A 26,407-nucleotide genomic window follows, 5' to 3' on the forward strand; every position below is an offset into this window, starting at 1 on the left:
TGTGTTAATCAAGTTTATTAAATAAAATCGTGTAACTCGATTAACAAGGTTTTTGGGTTCGAAATCATTAAATTATCACACTTTATATTATAACAGATCACTCTGTTAACAGAAGTGGAAGTGTGAAACCATAATTTAATCGCCTTTTTAAAAGCATAATGATAGAAAAACGTACAAAATGTTAAAAGTTAAAACACAAACATTACTTATTTCATCAATTAAAAAAATGTACTCTAAAATTTATTCAGATTGCTAAATATTGGAAATTATAGAAGAACAGACAGGTTTCTCAGACAGTTGTAGCACACTGTATGTTTTCTAAGCTTTGGTCACATGATCAAACGAATCTGACTGATCAGTTAATGGTAGGTCAGTGGAAACTTCACTCAGACAAGTAACTTCCCTTTGTGCATTTAAAGCTGATTTGGCAGCTCCTGTTCCTTCATTGTGCAACTAGGACGTAACACTGTGTGCACGGCTTCTGCATTACTTCACAGATCAGCGTGTAATGCAGAAGCAGTCATTTAGATAAAAATGATTAACCTTCATACAATGCAAAACATCATTACTGATTGATTCTACATATGGTTTAAATCAGTGACACTTGCAGATATACAACAATTACACACATTCATTGGTTTTAGCTAACAGGAGTGGCACCCGGTGTGTGTGGTCTTCTGCTGCTGTAGCACATCCGCTTCAAGGTTCCACTTATGCATGAGGTACCGCCATGTGATCAGCTGATCAGATATTTGCGTTAGTGAGCACTTGGACAAAATCAGATAGCAGCAATTTACAAAATAACTTCTTTGTTTTTGTTGACGAGTTACATAGAATCTGTGACGACACAGCAGTGTCATGATCTCTGGTGCTCTAAAATAGCTTATGATATTAAAAAATTACATTAAATTTTTATTATAAAGACACATTTTTGGGTTTGGCAGAACTGTCAGTCAGGATGTAGTTTCTTCATCGCTTAGTTATTCTTTCTGGTGTAACAAGATGGAAAAATCCCATCCCTGGGTGAGCGAATAAAACTGCAGACACGACGGATGCCTCTGCTCACCTTTCAGACTAACACCAGGATGAACCTGCACTCTCTTTTGTGATCCTGCCCTCCACCTCTCTGCAGGTCAGGACACTGTGGCATCTCTCTGGTCTCTCCTTTGTTCCAAACACTGCAGAGTCCTAGAAATACAGAAATGGAGATGGTCAGTAATGACATTTTTCTGGTTGTTTACAGCCCATAAGACTAAAGCCATTCACACAGGCATGAACAGACTCACCCTATTATTCCAGCTGGGATGAAGAGGATGATGGCAGCAAAGAGGAAAGGGAATCCCTTCATGAAGTGCAGGGTTGCTGGGTAGAGGGAGTTGAAGACGCTGCTGCCCGCCAGATAACACAAGCTCTCCACACAGGCAACAGATGCAAACAGGGCACCTAAGAAAAAGCACACACACACACCCAATAACACAATTACACATACAACCTGTCCCGCGTGACAAGGGAACATGTGCTTCAACTGTGCTGCTGATCTAATTAGTTCACTGGCTCATTCCACCACTGCACAGCTGACACACTGAGCTCTCTCTCTCTCAAACACAATCCTCACAACTTTGGTTTTAAATGTGTAACACTTGTACACGATCAGGGGCTGACCTTGCTCTGACGGGTCCACCAACTTGGACAGCTTGGACCTCAGCACAGGTGTCGATGTCATGAAGAACAAACACAGACCATAACCTGGGGACAAAAAAACCCAAAACCAAAACAGATTTTTACGTTCATACGCGTGTAATTGTTAAATATCCATGAAATAATCCAGTGTGGGTGAATAAAACTGTTATGATTCTAACTCTGAGTTATATTCTTTGAAAATTAGTCCAAAAATAGTTATTCAACACAGTCTCTGAAATCATCACTTAACTGTGTTAATTATTTCCAGAGATTACAATCAGAGACAGTTTATTGTAGACTATCAGTGGGCTTTTGTTCACTGACATGTCATAATGTTTAAAATTTGCTTTAAAAATAACAATAAGTAACAAGCAGACATTCATCCATTCACTTATCCTTGAAAAAGTCAAAAGGGAGGCTGGAGCCTATCCCAACTACCATAGGGCGACATGCAGGGTGCACCCCGGGCAGGTTCCCAGCCCAAGATAAGGAGATAGACAGCCATTCACACCTATGGGCAATTTAGATTCACCAATTAACCCAACTGCATGTCTTTGGACTGTGGGAGGAAGCCAGAGTACCGGAGAGAACCCATACAGACACGGGGAGGACATGCAAACTCCACACAGAAAGCCCCCGGCCAGGTAGCCAAGTCGAACATCTTGCTGTGAGGCAACAGTGCTAACCACTGTGCCACCATGCTGCAGTGACATTTAACTCCAAATTAAATTGACACCAATATATATTGTAAGTCTTAACACGGACAAGACTTTTTCTTGGGCAGATGCCGCATTCCATTACACATAATAGAAGAGAGAAAACACCTAATCATGACTAAAGTACTACAATAGTAAGTCATCCTCACTTAATTTATCCTACCTCACATTTTTCCTCACATAGTACATTTGAGATTAACTTTTTAAAATGGGTTTATAAACCATCCGGAGGTTATGAATGTGCTCCAACACCTCTCACCTGTAAACATGAGCTGAGTGCTGTTAGCCACAGAAAAGACCACCAGACCAACAATGTTGGAGGCAAGACCCACAAGAGCCACCCAGGAGTCCTCCATGCAGCGCTGCATGATCTTTAGCCCCGCCAGACTGCTCAGGTAGCCCAGGTGCTGAGCTGCTGATCCGTAGCCAATGAGGTCTGGCCCCCAGCACAGAGGCGAGCTCAGCTCGTACAACACGTACAGTTCTCTGGAGCCGAAGTGAACAGTCACCACCAGAAAGAAGCAGAGCGTGTAAAGCCACAGCTTGCATCTGTGAAATCGTCCTCCAGCCTCACTGCTGCTGCCACCTGATGAGTAGAGGTGCCAGACAGCTTTATGGTGTCGAGTAGTGAGGAGCTTAGCACTCGGGTCTGGCACCACAGTCTCACGGACAAAGAGGAAGGCATACAGAGCTGACACCAAGTTGGTGGCCAGCACGAGCCAGAACGGGTTGATGTAACTAAAAAAAGCACAGAAATAGAGAGGTAAAGCTTATATGGTAGATTTAGATATATTAGAGCAGTGTGAACGAACCGTTTAACACACATTCCTTACCCTTGAGCCCGCCGCCACTGTCCTCCAATGATGCTGGCTAGCATCCCTGACAGGCCCAGACACGCCTCTAGGATTGCCACCCTGAAGGTGCGAGAGCGCCTGTCACTGATGTCTGCCACATAGGCAAAGCAGCCTGCCAGGACGGCATTAAAATCACCCGACAGGCCGCTAAGCAGCCGTCCCACTAGAAAGTAGACCACGGGCAGCTTGAGATACATCACCACAAGGTACACGATTGCCTGCAGGGCCAGGCCAAGGTTAGGGAGGATGAGGACTCGTCTGCGACCAGCGAGGTCACTCCACGAGCCCAAGAGAGGCACAACCAAGAGCCCAACAGAAAAGCCCCCCAGACTGATGTACAGGTTCCAGTGTGCTGTCAAGGTTTCCACCTCCTGAAAAGGACACATTTAACAACAATCAATCTCAGTGATCAGTGAAGAGGTGGAGAAGATTTTTTTTTAATAGATGCTGTTTCTACTTTTTGTTTCTTAGCTGCATCCCAGGTGTAACTCCGTCTGTACACCAGCGTAATTAGACGCATACATCGTTGCGTCGAATCTGCCCAAACACTAGTTTTGCTTCACCTTTTTGAGCAGAGCATGTAGATTGTATTCCTTTTTCCCATTTTCAGCATGTGACTGCTGTTCCTCATTGTTGAACTGCTTGTAGGTTTAAAGCTTAAAACTCTATTTTTCTTTAAATGACTACACGTGCAGCCATTTAGGTGCTGATGATCAATTTACTTATAAAAAAAGCCTTTAAAACACATCTGCATGTCTTTATGTGTCTATTTGTTTGTGTATTGCTTTTGTTTTCCCCAAATTATAAGCACTTGACAGGAGTTCTTGCATATCTTTAAAGGGCTGTCATGGTCCAAAATGGGCCTTTTGGTGATGCTTATAACTATATGAGTGTGCATTACTTGTTAGAACAGGTTACAAAATATGATACAGGAATGGCTTATTTTTAGGATTGCTTTGCATGCAGTTCTTTCATAAACTCCTTCATTTTGTTGTTTGTTAAGGGTAACTATGTAACCTGAAGTCAAAGGAGTTTGCAAAGAAAAAAAAAAAGAAAAAAGCGTCTGGACTTCTTTAAGTTGCTTGAAGACGTTTCACCTCTCATCCGAGAAGCTTCTTCAGTTCTAAGGTCAAATGGCCGAGAGTCCCAGATTTAAACTCAGTGGGAGTATCCCCCCAAGGAGGGACAAAGGACCCCCTGGTGATCCTCTAATCACATGCGCCCAGGTCCCACCCGCTTTCACACCTTAAACTTAAAGAAGTCCAGACGCTTTTTTCTTTGCAAACTCCTTTGACTACGATGACCTGGATGACTGAGAACCTTCACAGACATGTGTAACCTGAAGAAATCAGCAACGTGGCATGGCTTCTCCTACTGAACCAGTTAATTTAACTGTAAATCTAGCATGTTAGCATTACTTTGTGTCTAGCTTGTGATGAATAATAAATAATGCTGCAAGTTTGCTGGCTGTTCAACAGATTATTGGACTAGTGAGTCATGATATGAGATATGTGAGAGTCAAAGTTAGATTTATTGTCCATTCTGCAATATGTCCCACGTATACACAGGATTGAAATGTCATGTCTCCCCGATAAACAAATATAATAAATGAAGTGAGATGTTTTTCAGCTTTTTTATATACAAGATATTAAGCACAAATGTTTTTTTTTTCTTTTTAAAGCCTGCATAAATATTCCAAGTAGCAAAAAGATGAGGGTAAACAGGGTACCACAGTCCTTCTGTGGACTAAATCACACATTTCTCCGTGGGCTTTGTCAGCTTACTTCTTTAGTTCTTGTAAGCTGTGGTGCTACTTGGGACTGGTCTAAACCTATCGGGGGTGGGCATATTGTTTAATACATGGCTTATTAATAAAATCAATCAACAGTGTTATAGTGCCTACAACCCCTTTAATCTACAACCATTATAGAGCCTGAAGAAAAGGGTTAAAATTCATTGCACTTTTAAGGTTATAACATGTAACGTAATATTAATGAAGGATGTTTTTGTGCTTTTTCTGTTATAAAAATACTTCACTATGTAATAAACTCACTTTGTAAAGCCTTTATTTGTAACAGCATACATATTTTTAATTTAAAGGGTAATTACACTGCTTTTTTTTCCCAACCCGCAAAAGACGTGGGCAGCAGCAGCAGTACATTTCAGGGTGACCGGACTACCTTCTGAAGCGGGTCGGGGGGCGCTGAGCTGTTGCCGCACTCCGACCTCTTGGAGCCGTTGTAGCCGAGGTCTTCGCTTATGCGGTCCCACAGGTACTGGGTCGCCAGAGGTGCCTGCAGGGTCAGGGAGAACATAGACAGGAACAACACCGGCTCCACGGACACCGGCAGCGAGCAGGTAACAGGCGGTCGTAAGACGTCGGTGGTCGGTACACCAGACTCTTCTTTGTTTACGTCGAGCTGTGGTTCGTCCGCTAATGTGTCACTGAGGACATCTCCGTGTAGGATCGCCGCAGTGTCCCGCTCGTCCATGTTGAATCCACTCAACTGTAAACATTAAGTGTGTTGACTAGTTTACGCTGCCTGTTAACGGAGTGTACGGTGAAAACGGGAGCGTTAACATGTGCGGCTGGCTAACTACGGTTACGCTAATGAGAGTGAAGGTAACTTTTATGCTTGCTCAGCCAAAATCAACAAACAATAACATGCACCGTAAAAGCGCGGGCTTTGCAGCCTCTGCTGGTCGAAGAGGGGAACTACATTTAGTAAAAATTAGCTACGGAGGGTCACGAGTGCCAAAATGAATTGACCAACTCTGTCTCCCCCCCTCATAACAAACACAGCTTTCATATTTAGATTGTACTCTTACAGATTTTCTTCCATGTTTTTCATGACAATGATGATGATATAAGAGTTTATTTAAAAAAAATAAAATGTTGAAATGATACAAACAAGTAAACAAAACATAAGGAAAATATTAACGAAACATTTCTTTTTCTTCTTATTATCATTTGTGTGTATGTATAACTATATATCTAGATATTTACATACACTCACTGGCCACTTCAATACTTACACCTTGCTAGCAGCTGTGTTTTGCAAAAGACTATATTTATATTATGTGTAAGTATATTTGCCTGAATTGATAAATAGCCTACAGTAAACAGACATTATGAAGGGGGTATTTATAAAATAAAGAAAAAACCTATTTTGGAAGCATTTTTATTCCATGAACTGTGTGGAAGGCAGACCATGGACCTGGATGCAGGACTTGGGAGACACAAAAAGCTTTAATGCTGGTAGTAATATAAAGAAGTCCAGAACAATCGCAGGACAGATACAGAGAATCCAAATATCAGGAATCTTTAGGGAGCAACAGGGCAAGACAGTGCATGAATACAATAATAGGGTAAGAACATGCTGATTTTGGTAATTTGATAAGTGTTATTAATATAATTATGAGTAATTCATTCATCCAAAGCCCTGGGGCTGATCTGGCTGGTAAATCACACTAAATGTGGCTTGATTCATGCAGTATAGATAAGTTACACCTAGTTGGTTAACCTTAGTGTGCTTGCTTGTTAACATCATTGCAGGAAGTACCATCTCAGACTCAGAAAAAGTATTGATGTTTACTTGCTGTAGTTTGTTGTAGTTTTTAAAAGAGGTCTAAAAATTAAGACTCAAATGAGAAGCCAACTTTAGAGCACTTATTTACAGCCTTGCAAAAATACTGCACTATCAGTTTATCAGATTTAATCATGAAAAATCCTGCCTGATTTTAACATGATTCGAGTCATGTGGGCACACATGTTTTTTCTTCTTTTTATTCTGCTCAAAGTCAGTATAAAAGGCACAGAGAACATCTGTATTTGCTGGCCTGATGAGATAATCCGCTAAAAAGAGAATAAAACAGAGGAGTCAAGGCCAGACATGAAGGGAACATTAAAAGAGACTGGCTGTAAAAGTTTGGCACTTCTCTTAAAAATCTACCCTCATAGATAAAATAGAACACTGATAATAAAATATTTCCTCACCTCTGAATAACTCAGCATTAATAGGTATAAGAATAAAAATAAATATAAGATCTAAGTTGTTTTAAATAATTGAATGATTAGGCTGATGCACAGCCCCGTAAACCTGGTTCTGAGTTATTATGAGACTAAATGAAATCTAATTTCACTTCTGTTTGCTGAATCACAAGCGGTGGTTCAGGTCAATTGGCAGAAATAGTGACAGAGCAATGCTGAAAATGAAAGCACACATGAGTACTCTGTGATTCTCGGCAGCTTTTATTTCGTTCAGATGGGTGCTTTCCTTTTTTAAGCTCCACTCCTTCAGGTAGTGATCAACAGCAGCATGCAGGTCTTTCTTCTTCACAAGCAAATTTCACTTTCTTTATGCTGCACAGAGGACATTTAAGATACTTAAAATAATTACACATCAACCAAAATACATTACTGTCACTATTATTTTTGTCATTGTTAGTTTTAATTGATGGTAAAAGGTATATAGCACTTAATAATATGCAAACGATGATATGGGTTTTTATATTAGCCCTCAGGTTCCAATCAACACATGCTATCTGACAATACTTTAAAAGTCAAAGTAAGGAAAGGCTTGAGGGCTGGAACATGTTTTTCTGATTAATTTTAATGTAATTTCTTTTTTATTACATACAGCGACAGTAGGTTATTTAAAGTTTCGACCACATGCCAATAAAAACACCTGTAAAATGTTTGCTGGCTTTCATTTCACCCACACACTAATGTGTGGGTGCAATTGGGTGTGGAAAATACAAAAAGGTGCCACCCTTGCTGTCGTTTTCTCTGTAATTCAATTGTTTAAGAACTTGTTAATTAAAAAGCTGAAAAGGTTCAGTGTGTGGTTATGAAAGTTGGCAGCCTGTAGCCATGGCACTACAAGAAAGACAGCAAGAGCTGTTATTTATAGCGTATTCAATACAGAAACACGCACCAGGTACTTTATTACCAACCACTGGTTTACGCAAATATCTAACCAAACAGTCATATAGCAGCAACTCAATACATTTATGCATGTAGACATAGTTAAGATGACCTGCTGAAGTTGATTCTGAGGATCAGAATGAGGAAAAAAGATAATTTAAGTGAGTTTAAACGTGGCACGGTTGTTGGTGCCAGTGGGCTGGTTTGAGTATTTCAGGTCTTTTGCCACACAACCTTCTCTAAGGTTTACAGAGAACAGTCTGAAAAAGAGAAAATGTCCAGTGAGCTGCCTAACTGAGTATCATTGTTGACCATGTCCATCCCTTTATGACCACAGTGTACCATGTTCTGATGGCTGCTTCCAGGAGGATGTTCTCTGTACTCACGTGGCCTCCACAATCATCAGATCTCAATCCAATAGAACACCTTTGGGATGAAGGGGAACAAAAGATTCACATCAAGGATGTGCAGCTGACAAATCTGCAGCAACTGTGTGGTACAGTCAAGTCAATATGGACCAAAATATCCGAGGAATGTTTCCAGCATCTAGTTGAATTTATGCCACAAAGAATTAAAGCAGCTCTGACTATGAAAGAGGCCCAACTCAGTACTTGCAAGGTGTGTCCACTGAAGTCGACAGTGAGTGTACGTAATTGTGTTTTTATCGTTTATCTAAAATATATTTCTCATTTTTCTGAAATTTAAAGGTTTTTTTTGAGTCTGTGTTTGTGTCATGCTTTCTGATTTTCTGACATATGCACAAACTCTCTGTAGGCTATTCCTGAGCAATGCCCTTATAGGAATCTCACCACCCATCAGCACAATGCCAGTAAAGCCGAAACGTCAACCTAAGATATTATCTTTAAAGCAAAAGTTTACTCACTGATATCCTTTTTCAAAAAACTTTGAAAATACCTTTATCTTTGCAGATATCAGGGGCTTTTTTTCCCCACAACTCGTGTTTGCCTCAAGCAATAACACCGATCGCTCTTTTCTGCAGAACTGATTTGACTTTGCACTTTATGTACACACACACACACACACACACACACACACACACTGGAGAATGCTCTGGAGTGTCAACATTTTAATTTCATGAAAGGTTTTACACTGGAATCATACGTTGGTCTTCTTGATAAGTTACACCCACCGGAGCTTTAAACCTGTTTTTACAGATGATCCTGCTGCAGCATTGAGTCATAACCAAGCTTTCTACTTTTTCAATCAACCACATTCAGGGATTTATTATTGGGCTATTTTGGGATTAGGTGGGACAGTGTCCAACATTCATGCTGTTACATGAATACCTGCTTACAATGTGCTATGCTCACTTTAATAACGACCGACTGGGCATTATTCTTCCCACTACCAAATCAGTTGACCTAATGTGCAAGATAATGTGACTGTTGTAATGACCACATGTTAAGATCCAAATTTAATTTCTACCTTAGAAACTGCAGTAGCTCTCTGGTGGTCTGTAGTTATTGAGGCTGTCTATACCAGTCTTTTGGGGGATGGAAATGATGTTGGAGGCCTTCAGACAGGTGGGAACGTGGCATGAGTCAGGGAGGGGTTGGACAGCCTGATGAAGACCCCTGCAGGTTGGTCCTACATTTATTCAGAGGAGCTTACGGTCCTCTTTTACTTCTTAGAGTGTATAGCGTTATACATGTCACTATGGATTTTCCCAATACATAGTTACATGTAGCTTACTGGGAATAATACATGTGTAGAGACAGACTGACTGTGTTTTGAACTAAAGTGCATTTCTCTCTGTTTTTATGTTTTTAAATGAATATCCTACAAGGAATAGCTGAAAATCACACAAACAAATTTGTATCTACATCTGTATCCAACGTTGCAAAACCTAATATATATCAGATTGAGATGTAATCAAAAAATTTATCTGGAGGTATATTTTTGTTCTGTGTTGTCTTCTTTTTTATAACATGTTCAGGCCTCCATCACTGACCCTTGGCATCATGTAATCTCTGACCAAAATGACATGTGGGATCATAATCAGGTAATAAAGCATGCATTAAACAATGTCCTTATTTGCCTTCACAGGAGACAAAGCTGTGTTGTGTCAGTGGTGCTGTACTAGGATACAGTGCATACCTTTGCCTGTTAGTACCCTGCTGCATGTTATATTTATCCCATTGATGGGCATCATGTAATATAGCTGTACCATATAGCGGGCACATTTTTAGCTGCTATATATTTAAACTGTTGTAATGTATGTGTGCATTTATATATGTATTTGTCAGAGACTGATAATTGTTTCCCCCGAAATCCTTTTACTGCTCACAATTTCTTGGTTGTGCCTGCAGTTCTTGTTTTTGGGAGAGTTCTGTGGATTGTAAGTATTACAACTCTGAAAGAATAGAAAGGATTATGAAGGCAAAAAGACATACCGAGCAATCAACCGAGCGATGAAAGATGAATATAAAAGCATGGAGCATGAGCTTCACAGAGGGCTGTGCGCTTGTTATAGTCACATTTCTGGTTTGTCTGAGTTCATACTTGGCTGAAACCACCGTGCTCCTTAACAAAGACAAACTCTTGGCACAGTAGTTGTTTATTACACAGCTTTGGATGTGCACCGATCACCAAATAATGACATCCTGTATCAGTGCAGGCTGTTATTGTACCTTCATGGTCAGATGTTTAAATGAATGATTCACTCAACCTGGTAATCAAATGCGTCTCTAATCTTTTGGTTTATTAACACGCTTTTAAGAGCTTAATTTTAGACCCATCTGCTAAAATATAGAATCATTATTTTTGAATTTAATATAGGAAATTAGGCATATGATGTTCTGTGGCCAGAATAAGACCACTTTACCCGTGATGCTGTGGGAAGTCCAGATGTCACCTAATGAGTTCAGTATTGTCGTTTATAACAGGTATAAAGTTATTAACACTTTTACAATAAAAAGATGACTAGTGCATTTTCAGGATCAGATTTTAAAGGTATGAAATCTGACACTGAAGGTTTATCGGGTCTATTTTATATGAGTCTTCCTGTTCACTTGAAATGGAACCATCTTTACATTTGTGCTTTCATTTGCAGAGCCACACTGACACGGTCATGACGAAGAAACCAAAAAAGCATAAGTCAGCTTGTTTTAGGAGGATAAGAGGAGAGATGCTAAAGTAAGAAGACTTTTCATACATTATACATGCAGCACAAAGGAAAGTGTGCTTTTCACTGTTGCGTCACAGTTTAACCTCTGTAACCTCTCTCATAAAGATAAAGACGCAGCTTTTTTATGTTTTTATGCTGTTTTCTGTAACAGCCAAAGATACAGTCAGTTACTTTTACCGCCTGTGACAACTCATCTCGCTGATTCAGTGCTTTCTAATTAACTTTATCCCAACTCCTTGCAGAGATGTAGCCTGATAGCCTCAAGGTCAAGCCTGTGCAGCAGTTCCTGCTGTGCTGTTCATCAGACAAACTACTTCAGTGTCAAGGATTAATTTTTCTTCCTTGGTAACTTAAGTTAAGCATGTCTTGCTCCTGCTTATGAGCAACAAGGCCTTGGTGCTCCTCAAAAAGCTGAAACATCAGTGTGTTTTGCACACAGAAGGGTGACATAATGATTAACACACACTTGGTTTAAAAGGTGTGATGCAGACTTTCAGGTGCCAAAGTCCATTAGACACTTTGGGAAAGTGGAAAAACCTGTTGAAGTACAAACAAAGTTACAACAACACATTAAAAACTGATTTGGCAGCTTTCTTGTGTTTCATCTTTACGAAGTACATTTATTATCTGGAGACAACTCAGAGGAAAGCTTTCGGAGAGAAAATAAACAGCTATCGAGGGGCTCGATTTTATTTTATTTCTTTGTCTCCTTGTTCTTGTCGTGGTTCCACGGAGCATCCTTTATGCTCCACTGAAGATGATTTGCATTATTCGGATGTTGGGATCAAGAAGTCTGAAATTTCACTGTGGACTGGAGAAATTCCCAAACTACTGCAGGAGATTAATCCTTTTCCCATTTTTACATTGCTGTGTGCTGGTGGCCACATTCACTGAACGTTCCAGCAGTGTTCTCACCACCATGTTCTTTGTACTAATACTGGCCTTCATGGTGAGACACAACATGACACTAACAAGAGCAATAATAAGAAAAATATCATGAAAGCCTTTCAAACAAGCCCACAACATAGTGATTATCACTCTCAGAGGCAGAGATACATATGTCTTATATCTTAATAACCTTTAAATGTATTAAAACTTCAATAAGTTTAGCTTTTTTTTTTTATTCATTTGTAACTTAAAAAAACAAACAAAACATATTGCAAAACAAAAAGCTTTACAGCCTAGCCATGCACATCATTTTGCTGTGAAAGCATTTCAATGTTTGTATAGATTTATCTATAAAGCTCTATAAGTGAGCATGTTGATATGCACACAGGGTTTTGGATAAAGGGTCATATCCAATTTTTCGATAAGCAGCTTATATTAATCCTCATATATCTGATCTTTATTATCTAATTGCATGGCCATAATATCCTGAATATTACCATGGAAACTGATCTCAGGAAGGCTAAGCAGCAAATGCAATGTGAACGTGCCTCAGTGGTTTGATAAATTGTCATCGATCTTATTAGAAGGCTGATGGTGTTAACAAAACATTGCATTGTCTCGGGTCAAGCACTAGACATAATTTGTTTTCTTCAGGCCACGGCAGCAGTCATCCTGCACTTTGCTGGAGTCATAACAGCCATCATAGCCACTAACGCGGGGAGTGGGGGGTGTATTTCCAAGCTGGGCTAATATTAGCAGTACTCATTATTTGGAAAACATCTCCTACTTTTGCAGGACTGCACCACGGGCCTGCAGCTGTCTTTGTATTTATAATCAAAGCTCTTTCGTGTGGCCTGATATCCACTGAGGCCTCTTATTGAGTCACAGCACTGATTTTCTTGCTTTAATACTAAAATTGAATCATTGTTTTTATCCATCAATTTTCAGATTTTCTGTTTTACAAAAAGTAGGTTACAGACCTACAAAGTAAATAACAAACAGTTCTTTACTTTATTTCTGAGCAGAAAAAATAGTTTTAGTGGTTGAATGTTACGCTTTATTCGTTTCTGACTTGTCAGAAAAGTCCATTGTGCAGGTATAAAACTGTGCATTCAGTTTGTTATTTGCCTAACCTGGTAAACATGGTTTTGATATAGAAGTAGATTGTTAATTTTAATGTTTTTGATTTTAGAAATAGTGGATTTGTATGATCTTTGTTACTTTGTTTGTTATTATGAACGATCCCTTTTTTTACAATATAGATAATGATTTTAGGGTTAGCTCCAATTTAAGCATGGTGAAATCAGTGAAAAATAGAGAACATGGAGCAAAATGTGGCCCATAAAATATATTAATTTACTCAATATTGAAATGCTTTTTGAAACGTTATGTTTGCTGTATTTTAGATTGTTATCATCCATAATCGCAACAAGAAACGTATTTTCACTTGATTCCCAAACAGCATTGTTTTAGTTTATTTTGATTTAATGATACTTTATTGACCCTTAATTGGATAAGCAGAACAGAATGAATAGGTGGATGGATATTTTATTGCGTTTGCATTTTATACATCTTATATAATGGTTCACATTGGGTCTACTGACAGGATAAAAATGGCTTCATGGGGATTGCTGTTTCTCTGTTCAACTTGTGAACATGTCAAACTGTGATTCTGTCAGTATGGTTAGATTATACACCTGGTAGTACACAGAAATGTGAACGTACTGTAAATACTCAAACTTGTTATTATTTGATCAAAGGTACAATATTAAACTTACTTAAAGAAAGCACATCTATAGCGACACTGCAGATCCAAGAGTTGTTGTTACTTTTAAATCTAATGATGGGCTCAAATCTCATTGCCATCCATAGGATTATGACCACTGACCCCTCAGCTGATTTAAGGAGAGCCATGGGAACAGGAGGCAAATCCTTTCAAGGGGTCATGTGGGAGAAATTCGAAATGATTGAAGGTCGGGAAAATCTATTATATGACGCTGATTGAAAACATTTCATTGAACCTCTTGGCAGGGGGCCGTATTTCTGCTGTATGTGAAGGCGTGGGACAAAAAGGACTTTAAAATGGTAGAAGCAGAAAACTCAAAGGGTCAAAGGAGTAAGCAGTTATGAAGCCCAGAACATTTTTATTTAATCTACGGACCATGCTCCTGGTAAAGGCTGGACGACGGCATCATACAAAGGAAAATCTATCACTCGCTCTCGGGGATTTGATTCTCACAGTTATGGAAGTTCAAGAAGGTCCAACTGATGTCAGCTATCAGAGGTAAGACACAACATTTATGCCATTATATAGGATGTGAGGGGTTATTACACCACTCACATCCCAGTTTGTGTTTTGTGCCCTGTAATGGTGCAGTACAGCTGGGTTATCCCAAGACTCAAGCTACTGATCATGTAATAATAAGTGAGAAGTGAATCAGTATGATGCATAATGATCTGAAATGCAAGTGGAAAGCTTTACTGCTTTAATGCACCTCTCATATCTCATTCTGATTTTTAATAACTGGTCATGAAATGGTAATTTTTTTAAAATGGGATACCAAGAACAGTCACTTGGAGAAACAGCTGCACATTTTATTATTAAATATCCCTGGGATACCAACTGTAATTACTGAATTCATTTAAGCACACACTGAGCCATAAATGTGAAGTACTTGGTGATAAAGCTCGCTGCCTCAGGCACTCTGAATGTTTTCCTGAGTTTTTAAAGGGTATTCATAAATCATTATTTCTAATGTGGAATTTAAGCTCTATTCTCACTTTATCGCACACCCCAATCTTCTGGTTTGGAAATATAGCTATTTAGACAAGGGAGAATTATCAGAGTTGGTATAAAGGTAAAAAAAACTAAACAGGCTGTGTATTGACAGCTGTGTAGCTTCAAATGCTTAAATTAGCCAGGGATGGCTAAGCTGCGGATCTGAGGAAAAAAATATAGTCGACGGTCTCGTGTCATAAAGTCCACTTCGGGAAGAGCACGTGCAGCCATGTCATTAAAGTTCCACCCTATAATAGTCCTGATTTGTTAATGATCACACACATTTCATGCTTACTTTAATAAAGGGGCTGGGAAGTCTAAAAATTATGCAGTTTAGCTGCATACATTGTTCTTGTAGCTTTAAGGATTAATCTCAGCACATGTAGATACGTTATGGTTTTCACATTTCAGCCACTTTTCCCCAACATTCCTTATCTCTCTTTATCGTTTGTGAATAAAGAGTCAAATGCCTAATTTGTTGGTTTGAGGCCATGAAAAACAAAACAAATCAATGTTTAATTTAACCAACTGGTTTAAAAGTGAACGTTTGTCTTTAGGTGATATTTGTTTGACATGTTATGTGATCTGATGGCCACAGGACATCCATCCCTCTTAAAAATGGTTACATTTTTTCATATGTATGCAAAGAAAAAACAAAAAAAGATGGGACGCCAAATGCTGCATAAAGTGTAAATAAAAACAGAATGCAATGCAATGAAACACCCTCCTGGCCAAACGTTTTTGAGATGTATTGTTGCCATGAAATTCAAAATAAATGAACATTTTTCTTAAAATGATACATTTTCCCAGCGTTAACATTTGATATGCTTTGTATGTTCTATGTGAACAAAATATGGGTTTATAAGAACGGCCAATCATTGCACTGTTTTATTTACACTTCTTACAGTGTCCCAACTTTTTCAGAGCTGGATTTGTACAAAAAAAAAAAAAAAAAAATACTGCCTCATTTCTTAGCATGGCTACCTTATTTGTTATTTTATCCAAACTATCACAATAGCTACCCTTTCAAGAAGTCAGGCAAGGTCCTGAGATAGTAATTTTATAAAGAAGAACATAATTCCTGGTTGGTACATCTTACGTCTTATTACTCCAACCATTTTTAAAAAGGCACTGAAATTTTATTGAAAGGACAGGCAGACATATACATGCATGTCTTTTACACTTTTAATCGATAACTAACCCTATGATAGAACTGCTAGTTATCCAGGGTCAATTTTTGCCCAATGAGAGCTGGGATACGCTCCAGCCTCCCAGACGACCCTAAACTAGTTAAACAATCAAGATAATGAATGGATAGATAGATAACTGAGCACTCAGTACTGCTGCACATATAACTAATATCTTTAATGAACAGGTAAACAACACCAGGTCACAATTTAAATATCAACCAAAAGAATCACAACCCCCCCCCCAGCAGTTTCACATAGTAAAACATGTCATGAAGCAGGTACTGCATATGAGTGGTATGCTAACCTGCTAGGGTACCACTTTGCTTTGAGCTAAACGCTAATGTTAGCATATTAATAATGCTAACATGTTTAGCAAATTTCCATTTTTATGCTGATGATCTTGGGGTAGTTTTTTAAAGCTCCAGAAGCTCGAGATCAGGGGAATGACTTTAGTTTAGTTTTAGTTCTAAAAAAGGTTTTTAAAAAATTCTAGTGATGACGTTTGTAGAGGACTAGCGATCCATCGCTTCAAGATCAGGAAGTGACCAGTACTGAGCAATGTATTTGCTAGAACTGAGCAAGTACATACCACGTCAACAGCGTGCCAGTACAAATATTTATCTATTTAAAGTACATTCCATTTGGCCATGTCTGCTATTAGCGAGTCCGTGGTGACACGGAGGCGACGATCACAGAAGCAACAGACATGAAAATGTCATCCTTTTTATATAACTTACATTGGCTTAGAATGTAGGTTACAGGCTGATCACCGAGTCAAACAACTAAACAGGGTGTGAAAATGAGCATGCATTCCATTTGGCAGGTTACTTATTTGCATATAACAGAGAAAATCACTTGCACTTGCATGCAAAAGCCCTCAAAGATATTCAAATATTCACTTTAAATTGAGTTACTTGTCATCATTTTGGATCTGGCTTATGTGTGATGTAATTACAAAGATATAGGTCAAGTTCAAAAGTGTACAAACTGTTTCTGACTCACTGTCAGAGCCATTGTTTTGTTGCTCCAGCTCTAGAAAATATGATATTGCAACTGAGAACACTCGAGCACCGGAGCAATTATTTTCCAGAAGACAATGAGACTTTGACTGAAGAGCCCCCCGGAATCTGTTCCCACATTACTCCCTCCTCAAGAACTTCATCTTTGGCAGAAAAAGCCTTGGGCACTATCTTCACTCTGCAGAGGCCTTGAATTGTAACACAAGAGTTTATTCAGTCTGTAATTAATCCTCAGTCTTTCTCTGTCACTCGGCCTCACCCTCTCACTGAGGACAGGGTTTGTTCAAGCTATAGCTACGAGCTAAGGCTGCTGTTGTTCCTGGTTCATTGGGAGGATAGGATAGGAATCTACCTGTATTGACATACCTTTACTCCCTCTCTCACATTCTTCGGTATATATCTACCTCAATTTCTTTTCAAGCTTAACAGCTGATTTCTTAAAGATTTTTAAACACTAGTTCTTAAAATATGGAGGATCTTAAAGTGTACGTGGGAGCCGCCCGGTGGTCCTAAGATTAGTTCGACTTCAGATCCTGCATACCGTAAGAAACAACTGGTGGGTATGTCCACGAGGTATGACATTTACTGTTTCTGGTTACATAAGAAACTAACATTTCCAGACTGACTGCTTCTGTTCACTAGAGTAGCCAGTGGTGCTTTGATTGCTGCATATGGTGCATTTGTATTCTTGCAGGCTTCAAATGCACAAACGGTGTTGCCTGCGTTCACCCGTGCACATGTTTGTTTGAACACTCAACAGTTAAATGAAAACAGATCATAGTGAAGGCAGCCTTTGCCATAGGCAAGCTCAGAAAGCAGGGCAAGATGCCCACTCTGTGCTGTGAGCAGTGCTGTATTTTATGTCCCGTACAGACAGCCAACCATTCTGCGAGGCAGAGAAAAGACTGATGGAAGGAGGAAGAGAGGGCTGCCAGCTGCCAGCGACTGCACCAAGTAGATCTTTTGAAACCTGTTCCAGCAGGTTTTTCTTTCTTATTGCTGGGCTAGCTTGGACGAGTGCCACGCACACACACACACACAAACACACACACTCAAAACACGAGGATGATATTCCGGGCTGCCAAAATCTGAAACCAACCCATCAACCATTTCCATACACATTTAGACAGTCAATCTAATCGAAGTACCTCACTATCAGGTAGAAGGAAGTGGGAGGTGCACAGGTCCACAGGGGAAATAGACTTAAACTGTCAACAGAGGTTAGAGGGCTGAGTGAGAGAACCTGACTGGGACTTCAACTCCAGAAAGACAAGAAAGAGCAGCCACTGAATCCAAAAACTAGGTGAGTTAATTTACTAGTTGTTATATCATTGTAGTCTTTACCTTACAATATAAAGCGCCTTGAGGCGAGTGTTGTTGTGATTTGGAGCTATATAAATAAAAGTGAAATGAATAGTTGTGGTAAACGTTTGTAAGCTTTGTTTCATATTTTCTGACATTGTTATTTTTATGTTTACCGTGAGTGGGTTAGTTTATTATCCTTCTGTTAATGGCAAAGTTACAGCACTGCAGTGTTGCTGCTGGCATGGGTGCAGGAGAGGAATCCTTGTTAACCTCTGAACTTTGAGTGGCAACGTTCTCATGCCAACACAACTGTCATCGGTATCATCCAGGCCATTAACAGATCTGCCTGCTCTTTTCTTCCAATAACAACAGCCTTCGAAGTGAATTACCCACCTTCATAATTGAATGCGTGAGACTTAGCTTGTGGGGAGAAACAGCGATAATTTAGCTTTGCTGATTCTGACAATTGACTGATGACGTATCCGTCAAGCTTCCTTATGTTTAGCAGAAAATGTTGGCTTAAGGAGGCATTTGTTCCAAATAAAATGCATCATAGCAAATAGTTAAAAAACCCTATACATGATGTAAAGCTGAGAGTTTTTCAGCCTGCAGCAAGAAAAACATTTATGAGAAAATGAACAAATTTTACTTGATATCTTACAGTTAGTGACAGCCACAAGATCTGTTTCCATCAAAACAACTAATGACATGTGATCTAATGAGGGATCATATGTCCTATCCTCAAATTAAGGGTTTAAAGCAGTTGACTAAAATGCAAACAGTAAATAGTCCAGCTGTATGTGGTTGTCCTGGAACATTACCTTAATTTGCACACCCCCATGAAATGCAAATACAAATAACACATTATGCAGCAGCTAACTTTAAAAAAATATCAAATCCCACATGAACCTAGGCCTGTTACTACTGATTCAATACTACAACCATAAACGTACCACCCACTTCCTGCTCACCAGACCACAAACTTTGAAATCATCCGGTCTGTGAAGACATAACTGCAAAGCAACTCAGCCAGCCAGACAATTGGTATCTCATCTCCAGCTTACTTGTCATTTAGCTGTGATTTGTTAGTTTGCTGTTTGCTTTTATTGGAACTGAATCAGATCATGAGATTTGCATATTAGGATTTCATAATGAAACTGTAGGAGGGCAGAGAAATATGTGAAGGGTGGGGTGAGAGCTCTTGAAACGCTGAATCAGTGAGACTGAGTTTAGAGGGAATAAATTATTCAACTTGACACAAATCAAAATGTATCTGCCTTCTACTAACACATAAAAATAAATACTACTGACCTACATACCGCATCTTCCACATCATTTCCTGGGCGTGTCCTGTATGATCCTGTGAAACTGGCAGCGGACCCTTTGGATCCTGTGGGTTGAGGGGTGGTACCTGCATGGCTAGTCCTTGTTGTCTACATCATTGGTTATGTGTCAAAGAAGCATCCATATGGATCCCAAAACCTAAGGTTTCCCATCATAGGGTTTTATTGTTAATACAACTGCCCATGTTTTGAATGGGATAGCTGACTGGTGTAAGTGTTTTAAAATAAGTCCATCATCTTCTGAGAAAAGGTCAAAACAAAAAATAAATACAGGTATCCGTGAGATTAAGCTGGAAATGTGCCGCAGGCACACATTCAGACATTCGAATCAGCTACAGCGTCTTGACCACAGGTTATCAGCTTTCACATATGATTTATTTATTCGTTCATTCCATTGACAGCCATCGGTGCTGTTTCTGTGACACAGTCATTAGAGAAAAATTTGCATATTAGGAGCTCAATTTGTCACCATAGGACAGGGCAGAATCTGACATAAGATAAGATAAGATAAGATAAGATAAGATAAGATAAGCAGTTTTACTGGTTAATCGCTTCTGTGCCTTAAGATGTCATACTCGGCTGAGAAGATACAAAAATTTTATTTAAATGTTTAACAGGAGCTTTGTGGTGTCGATTTGCACCAAGAGAAATAAGATAAGCTTTATTAGTCCCACACGTGGGAAATTTGTTTTGTCACAGCAGGAAGTGGACAGTGCAAAAGTTATATAGCTAAATTAGAATACAATAAGAATAAAATACTGTACACAACTGTACAGAATAGAATAAAATAAAATACTATATACAGTAGAATAAATAGAATAAAACATACAATAGGATAAAAATAGAATGCAAATGCTTTATACAACTTTGTAAAAATACAACTTTGTCAGAAAAAGAGTATTGCACTTAGACATGTGACTGTTGAAGGTTCTTTAAGCCAAAATGTTTTCATTAGCATTGCATAAAATGGTCACTTTCATACTTACTGTTTTACAGTACATTAAAAATAATTGCAATTGCAAGAGTTATATAATGATAAAGAATAGATGTTAAATGCTCATAAAATTTTGAAGGTTCATCTTTGTCCAGTTCCACTGAAGCACATACAAACCGAATCACCTGACTGAGTTTATCAAATATAACAAAATTATAGCACAACAAAACCCATTTTAATATTCACATTAAAAAGTGCATAAATTGAATTTTTTCATGCATAACATCAACCATCCTACATCTACTGCTGCTTGCAGAGGTCAGAATGTATATTACGCAATATTTTCTATATCATGATTAAAACTTATGTGTAGATGCAACCATAGAAATTGTGACACTTTGTGGTCAAATCTACACCCATAAAAAAAACATAATAATTTCCAATAATTTAAAACAAGATTATTTAGCTTGAATAATTTACATAACAAATAACCCTGAACTGAAGATCAAAGGGTTGTAGCATTCACTCTTAGCACAAAACTCTGATCTTGTGTTTAATTTGGACTATTCTGCCTCTATGTATTAAACATAAGAAGCCAAGTGGTCATAATCTAACAATAAATGACACAAAGTATCTCAGTAGTTAAAAGCCTGGTTTACAGTTAAATGCTAGTTAAAAGAGTGCAGGCTAACTGTGTAAAATCCAGGAAAGTGTCAAAAATGGAAATGCATACATGCAATACATTATTTGTTCCTTGTCATGTAGAGTATTACAAGTATCACATGGTCTGTTAAGTTTAAAGAATTATTTATTAAAATAAAATAAAAAAACTCACTAGATTGCTGATGGTTAAAAGGGAATGTGAGTGGGAACATTTTAGAAAGCATAAGAAATAGAAAGGATTAGAATAAAATCACAGACATGAGAGTCATGAAGCTCCTTGAAACCATTGGCACACAATTTTATCCTGACTTGCTGATGAATCCCCACAGCCGACCTATTTACAGATTTATTACTTACACAAGATTAGTCACTTAAATTTCTGTCTCTCGTGCATTAATAGTTATCCAAAAGTACCATAAAAAACATGGACAAAATAAAAAATCCTTTTCATATATGAGAAAGATTTTTAAGACTGAACATGTGTTTTTTCATTTTTGGTAAATTTCACATCAAAGTCCTAGTAGTGTCCTGTCATTAAAATATATATAAAATTAAATTAAACAGTTTTGGAAAATAAATTAAACAAAAAAAAGGAGTGTAGGAGCCTTTCAACCGCCCTAATACATGTATACTTTCATGTTTAAATAAAATGGAAATGATGAACACTGATCTTTGTAACATTACAAAACTTTTTTTGTGCAAAATTAGTAAAGAAATAGAAGAACAACCTCTCTTTTTAAGATAGATGCAGTTTTTAAAAACTAAACATAACTATTAGGTATCTATTTATGGAAATACAGATAAGCACACATACACACACATTATGGCCACTGCTAAAGCTCCTTCTTCTCTTACTAAAAGTGCATCCGTTCTGGCTGGTGACAGTGTCTGTCAAGCAGATGAGAGGATTTGTTGCCACAGTGATGAAAACGGCAATTTCTCAGCTTTCACCTCGACACTTTAGCCTCCTTTGATGTGAACAGAAAGAGCTACGATTGCTACTTCTCTCTTTTCCACACACAAACTTTCTAAGAGAGGCACTTTGTCCGCCTCAGCATTACTTTACTTTACGTGACCCAGCGCCACGGTTTGTTGGCAGTTTTAATGAGCTTGGTTTATGTGGAGGCTGAGGTTACCTTTACTGGAACCAGGGCCACGTGTCTCACACCTCTGATGGGATCACATAACACTTTCAGATAACCCTCCTGACCCACATACGTCCACCAGCACTTTGGAGTTTTAATGCTCTGGTGGTGAAAATGAACTCAGCTGTTCCCACGCCTGCATTCGTGCTGTCAGATTTACAGTAGAGAAATGACTCACACGATATTATCTCAAAGGATCATTGAACAGAAGTGCTTTTTCCAAACATGTCAGAGTTGATTCCTCTTATGTGGCAACAGCAATATAAATCAGATTTCACCACCTTCCACTTGATGTTTTACTCCAGAATGAAGGGAATTGTGTTGGTCTGTAGCAGAGAGTTGAGTGACTGCAGTAAGCAGCCGCTTAGCTTAGCTTAGCATGATACTGGACACAGGTAAAACACAAAACCCAATGTAAAACAACAACATCAAATTACAGTCCTGTGCAAAAGTCTTGAGCCACCCCTCATTTCTTTAAGCCAGATTTTTTTAGTAGTAGTTGAACAATTGTTTTTATCTTTGGACAATGGTTGCGTCTTCACTTAATTCAGCCCAGTCCTTGTACCCGGTCATTTTCACAGGAATGTTTAGTTTGTTTGTTAAGCCATTTAACAATGTGAATCATTTGAGTTCAAAAGACGCATCCACCCCAAGGAATAAACCAGTGTTGTGTCAAAACATAACAGACGACTTAGCAAAGAACTGATTTTAAATCGCATGTTTAGGCAATTTGTTACTTCGCATTCCAAGTAGTTGATCGTTGTCGTTGTCAATCTTTAGTTTCATCTATGAGAAATGCCAAAGATAATACAGTTTGACAGACATGAAATGTTACTTTGGCACCAACAAGGTGGATCCAAAAGAGCTATTACAGTAGCTGAAAACTTGGTATTTCTCAGAATAGTGTTCAGTGTGTCTTTAAAAGACTTAGGAAACTGGATCGGTAGGGGGGAAAAGGAGAATTCACAGGCCTAGAAAACTCTATAGCAGATGAACAGTATCAGAGAGTCATGTCATTTAAATGTTTACCAAATTTACCAACTACCTCAGACATGTAGTTGGCTCTTCAGTTTTGTTTACTCAAGTGTCATTGGAAATGTTCTCAGTGAAAGGATGGCTGTCGAAAAACAATTCTTAAAAGATGGGAAACCGCTTAAACTAAGCTAAGCAGCTGCCAGATACATCATTATATTTAGCATACAAAAATGACACCAGAGTCAGTCTCATTGTCTTATTTTGGTCAAGCAGCTTTTAAGTTTTTACTAAATTACTTTCACAGCTTTTTTTAACGTTCAATTTGAACTAAAGCCCCTGACGACAACCCAAACGTTTCTCATTTAGCTTATTTTTAAAAATGTCTTCACAGCAGCAGGTTTTGGTGCAGGATGTCACAGTCGCTGACATTTTCCCCGAGCAGGAAATCTCATCATCAAACGTCACCCCCCCAGGTGAGTCTACACACCTGTGAACCCTTTGGAGCCTCACACCAACAGATGGTAGAAACAGAGGCAGCCGCCTCTGGCATTGCTATTTTAACCCAAAATGACCTTTTTTTTAATGTAACAGTGCAAATAAACCAGTTCTGAATCTGCTTTGAGTCACATCTAGCTGCTGTCTGCACATTCTGTGTAGTGTTTCTGAATTAAACTGACTGAGTTTTTCAAAAGTAACAAGAACAAAGTATATGAGGGCATATGGGGGGGATTGTACAACTACCCGCTTGCAGACAGATACAACTTATGCCACTTTAATGCTTATTAAATCGAACTAAAACTACTGCCAGGGTGCTGTCAGGATAAATAAACCCGTCTTAAATCCTTCAAAAAGACTTCTGACACATTTTATTTTGTGGCCAGGCCAGACTCTAAATAACAATAAAATAAATAAGAATAGTAATAAATAAAGATGACACACTTCTCTGTTTACCTTAGGGGATTCCCAGGAAAAACTGTTATTTGAATTCTTTGTTTAAAATGAAAGTGGAGAGATGGGTGCCACCTATTTTGCAGCAGTTAGTATGTATTTCCAAGTAAATCCAGCCTGTGTCAAATCACTTTGATGATGGTTTTCACACCACAGACCAAAGAAGGCAGCTGCTTCACCCAGGAAGAGAGCAACACCTTGAGCCTGAGAACTGCAGCAGTGAGCAGGAGGCACAGCGCTGATGGGATGATCAGTTCGCGGTCAGGGCGAGGGGACGTGGACTCTGACCGTTTCCACCCGTATCATCGACAGTTCAGTGATGGAGCGGTGGCAGGGTGCCTCCAACAGTGCTCTTCTTCCTTTAGCAGTCTGCATGAGGTGTGCAGTCCTGACAGTCATTCACACAGCAGTGATATGCCACCATCCTGGGACCAGTACAACGGCAGCATTCAGGTTTCTATCTTTATGATACACTCATTTTATCCTTCCATATTAAAAGTTTTGTACAGCCAAAAAGCAGCCTGATTGATTTGACACAGGAAGGTGGACAGGGAAAAAAAAAAAAAAAGATCCACCACATCACAGTAAAAAACACTGTTTTGAGGGCTTCTCCAAACATTTTCCCTTCATTTACTTATATTTGCAGAACTCATATCCAGAGCTACCAGGTGTACCTGTGGATCCTCCCTGTTTTCTGTCTCAGAGCTATCCATCTTACAGCTCAGCAAGCCCTCAACAGCAGGTGAGTGTCCTGCTTCAGGCACTCAGAAGTGCTTTAGAGGACGGGACGTTTATGACACGAGTAATATCTAATATTTGCATTTATGATGTGGTGTGCACATTGGACTATAACACATGTAATGGGGTGTATCTTATTAGTGGTCAAGTCATGATTTTCTTCTCTGTTTTCAAAAGGTCTCTTCTAGACTGTATCCTAACAACGACCAGTCCAGCACCTCAAAATATACTCTGTCCAGCCAGTCACACCAGGACGGCACCACACAGTCCATCTTTCCTAAGCCCATTTACTCATACAGGTAGCTCTGAAGCTAAATCTTTTGTCTACCTTTATCACTTACTAATATTTAATACTGCATGTGCTATCACAAACAGGGTAGCTTTTTAAAATATATAATTATAAATAAATTTTTCTTCATTGTGGCAGCATTTTGATTTTCATGGCTCTGAAGAACAGCAAAACAGGAAGTCTCCCAGTCAGCGAGATCTACAGCTTCATGACTGAACACTTCCCATATTTCAAGGTACCACAACATTATTATTATTAAATACTTTACTTAAACAGGTTGGCTCAGTGAGAGCAAGGTTTCTTTTTCGAGAGACATCTGTGTGCTAAAGACATTTTTGGTTTAAGAGTAAACATACAGACATGTGATATAGAAGCAAAGCATGCGACATGGTCACTATGACCCAGTGCTTTGAGTTTATTTTGGACTTTTGATCCACTTTCTTGGATTTAAGTTTTAGCTTGGTATTAGTTAGTCCTGAGTTTTGTATTTTCTAGTGCATCATAGTTTGTTAATTCTAGTTCCTGGTTCTTGTTTTGTTACATTAGCTCCCTTTTGTGACCAGTCTGTTCGTAGTCTCGTCTCTGTGTCTTGTCATGAAGATCTCCTCTAGTCTCCATGGTTTGTCTCCTCAGTCAGTCATATTTCCATGTTTGTTTATTTCCAGTCCCTGTGTCAAATTCATGTGTCTCAGTTTTGGTCTCAATGTTTGTTACTTCCTGTTTTATCCCAGTCTTCCCTTGCTCTTTGTTGTGTTCTTGAGTATACAAGTGTCTCTTGACACAGAACTGACATGTGAGACTTGATCGTTATGAGCTTCCTGAATGTTATTCTGTGTGTTTAATCAAAGTGGAACCATGAGTGTACA

At 38.9% G+C, this 26,407-nt stretch overlaps 2 protein-coding genes across 6 annotated transcripts in view; one reads left to right on the top strand and one right to left on the bottom strand.

Annotated features, from left to right (window-relative positions):
• On the bottom strand, positions 1–5,944 carry slc46a1 (solute carrier family 46 member 1). Of its 2 annotated transcripts, XR_004199510.2 has the most exons (7): positions 5,431–5,944; positions 3,230–3,621; positions 2,656–3,134; positions 1,663–1,746; positions 1,287–1,443; positions 1,067–1,188; positions 1–740 (listed from the first exon to the last, which is right to left on the bottom strand). XR_004199510.2 is itself a non-coding variant. In XM_031740898.2 (6 exons), the coding sequence occupies exons 1-6, from the start codon at positions 5,740–5,742 to the stop codon at positions 1,134–1,136; spliced, it is 1,479 nt and encodes a 492-aa protein (XP_031596758.1). In that variant the 5' UTR covers positions 5,743–5,944; the 3' UTR covers positions 1–1,133. The 2 variants fall into 2 exon arrangements, 1 of the variants encoding a protein (XP_031596758.1); XM_031740898.2 differs by having other exon boundaries at positions 1–1,188.
• The window catches only part of foxn1 (forkhead box N1), a 24,728-nt gene continuing 3,806 nt past the window's right edge, over positions 5,486–26,407 (top strand). The window contains exons 1-9 of one of the 4 annotated variants that reach the window (XM_039622869.1): positions 5,486–5,608; positions 8,515–8,795; positions 10,135–10,200; positions 11,251–11,333; positions 23,958–24,039; positions 24,671–24,967; positions 25,161–25,256; positions 25,430–25,551; positions 25,680–25,776. In XM_039622869.1, coding sequence (XP_039478803.1) covers positions 8,529–8,795; positions 10,135–10,200; positions 11,251–11,333; positions 23,958–24,039; positions 24,671–24,967; positions 25,161–25,256; positions 25,430–25,551; positions 25,680–25,776 — 1,110 coding nt within the window. In that variant the 5' untranslated portion in view covers positions 5,486–5,608; positions 8,515–8,528. Of the gene's footprint in view, positions 5,609–8,514; positions 8,796–10,134; positions 10,201–11,250; positions 11,334–17,484; positions 18,505–23,957; positions 24,040–24,670; positions 24,968–25,160; positions 25,257–25,429; positions 25,552–25,679; positions 25,777–26,407 lie in introns of those variants that run through there. The other 3 variants (XM_039622871.1, XM_039622870.1, XM_031740897.2) reach the window with 3 other exon arrangements.

The sequence above is a fragment of the Oreochromis aureus genome, linkage group 14 (assembly GCF_013358895.1).
Source record: "Oreochromis aureus strain Israel breed Guangdong linkage group 14, ZZ_aureus, whole genome shotgun sequence".
Lineage (NCBI taxonomy): Eukaryota > Metazoa > Chordata > Actinopteri > Cichliformes > Cichlidae > Oreochromis > Oreochromis aureus.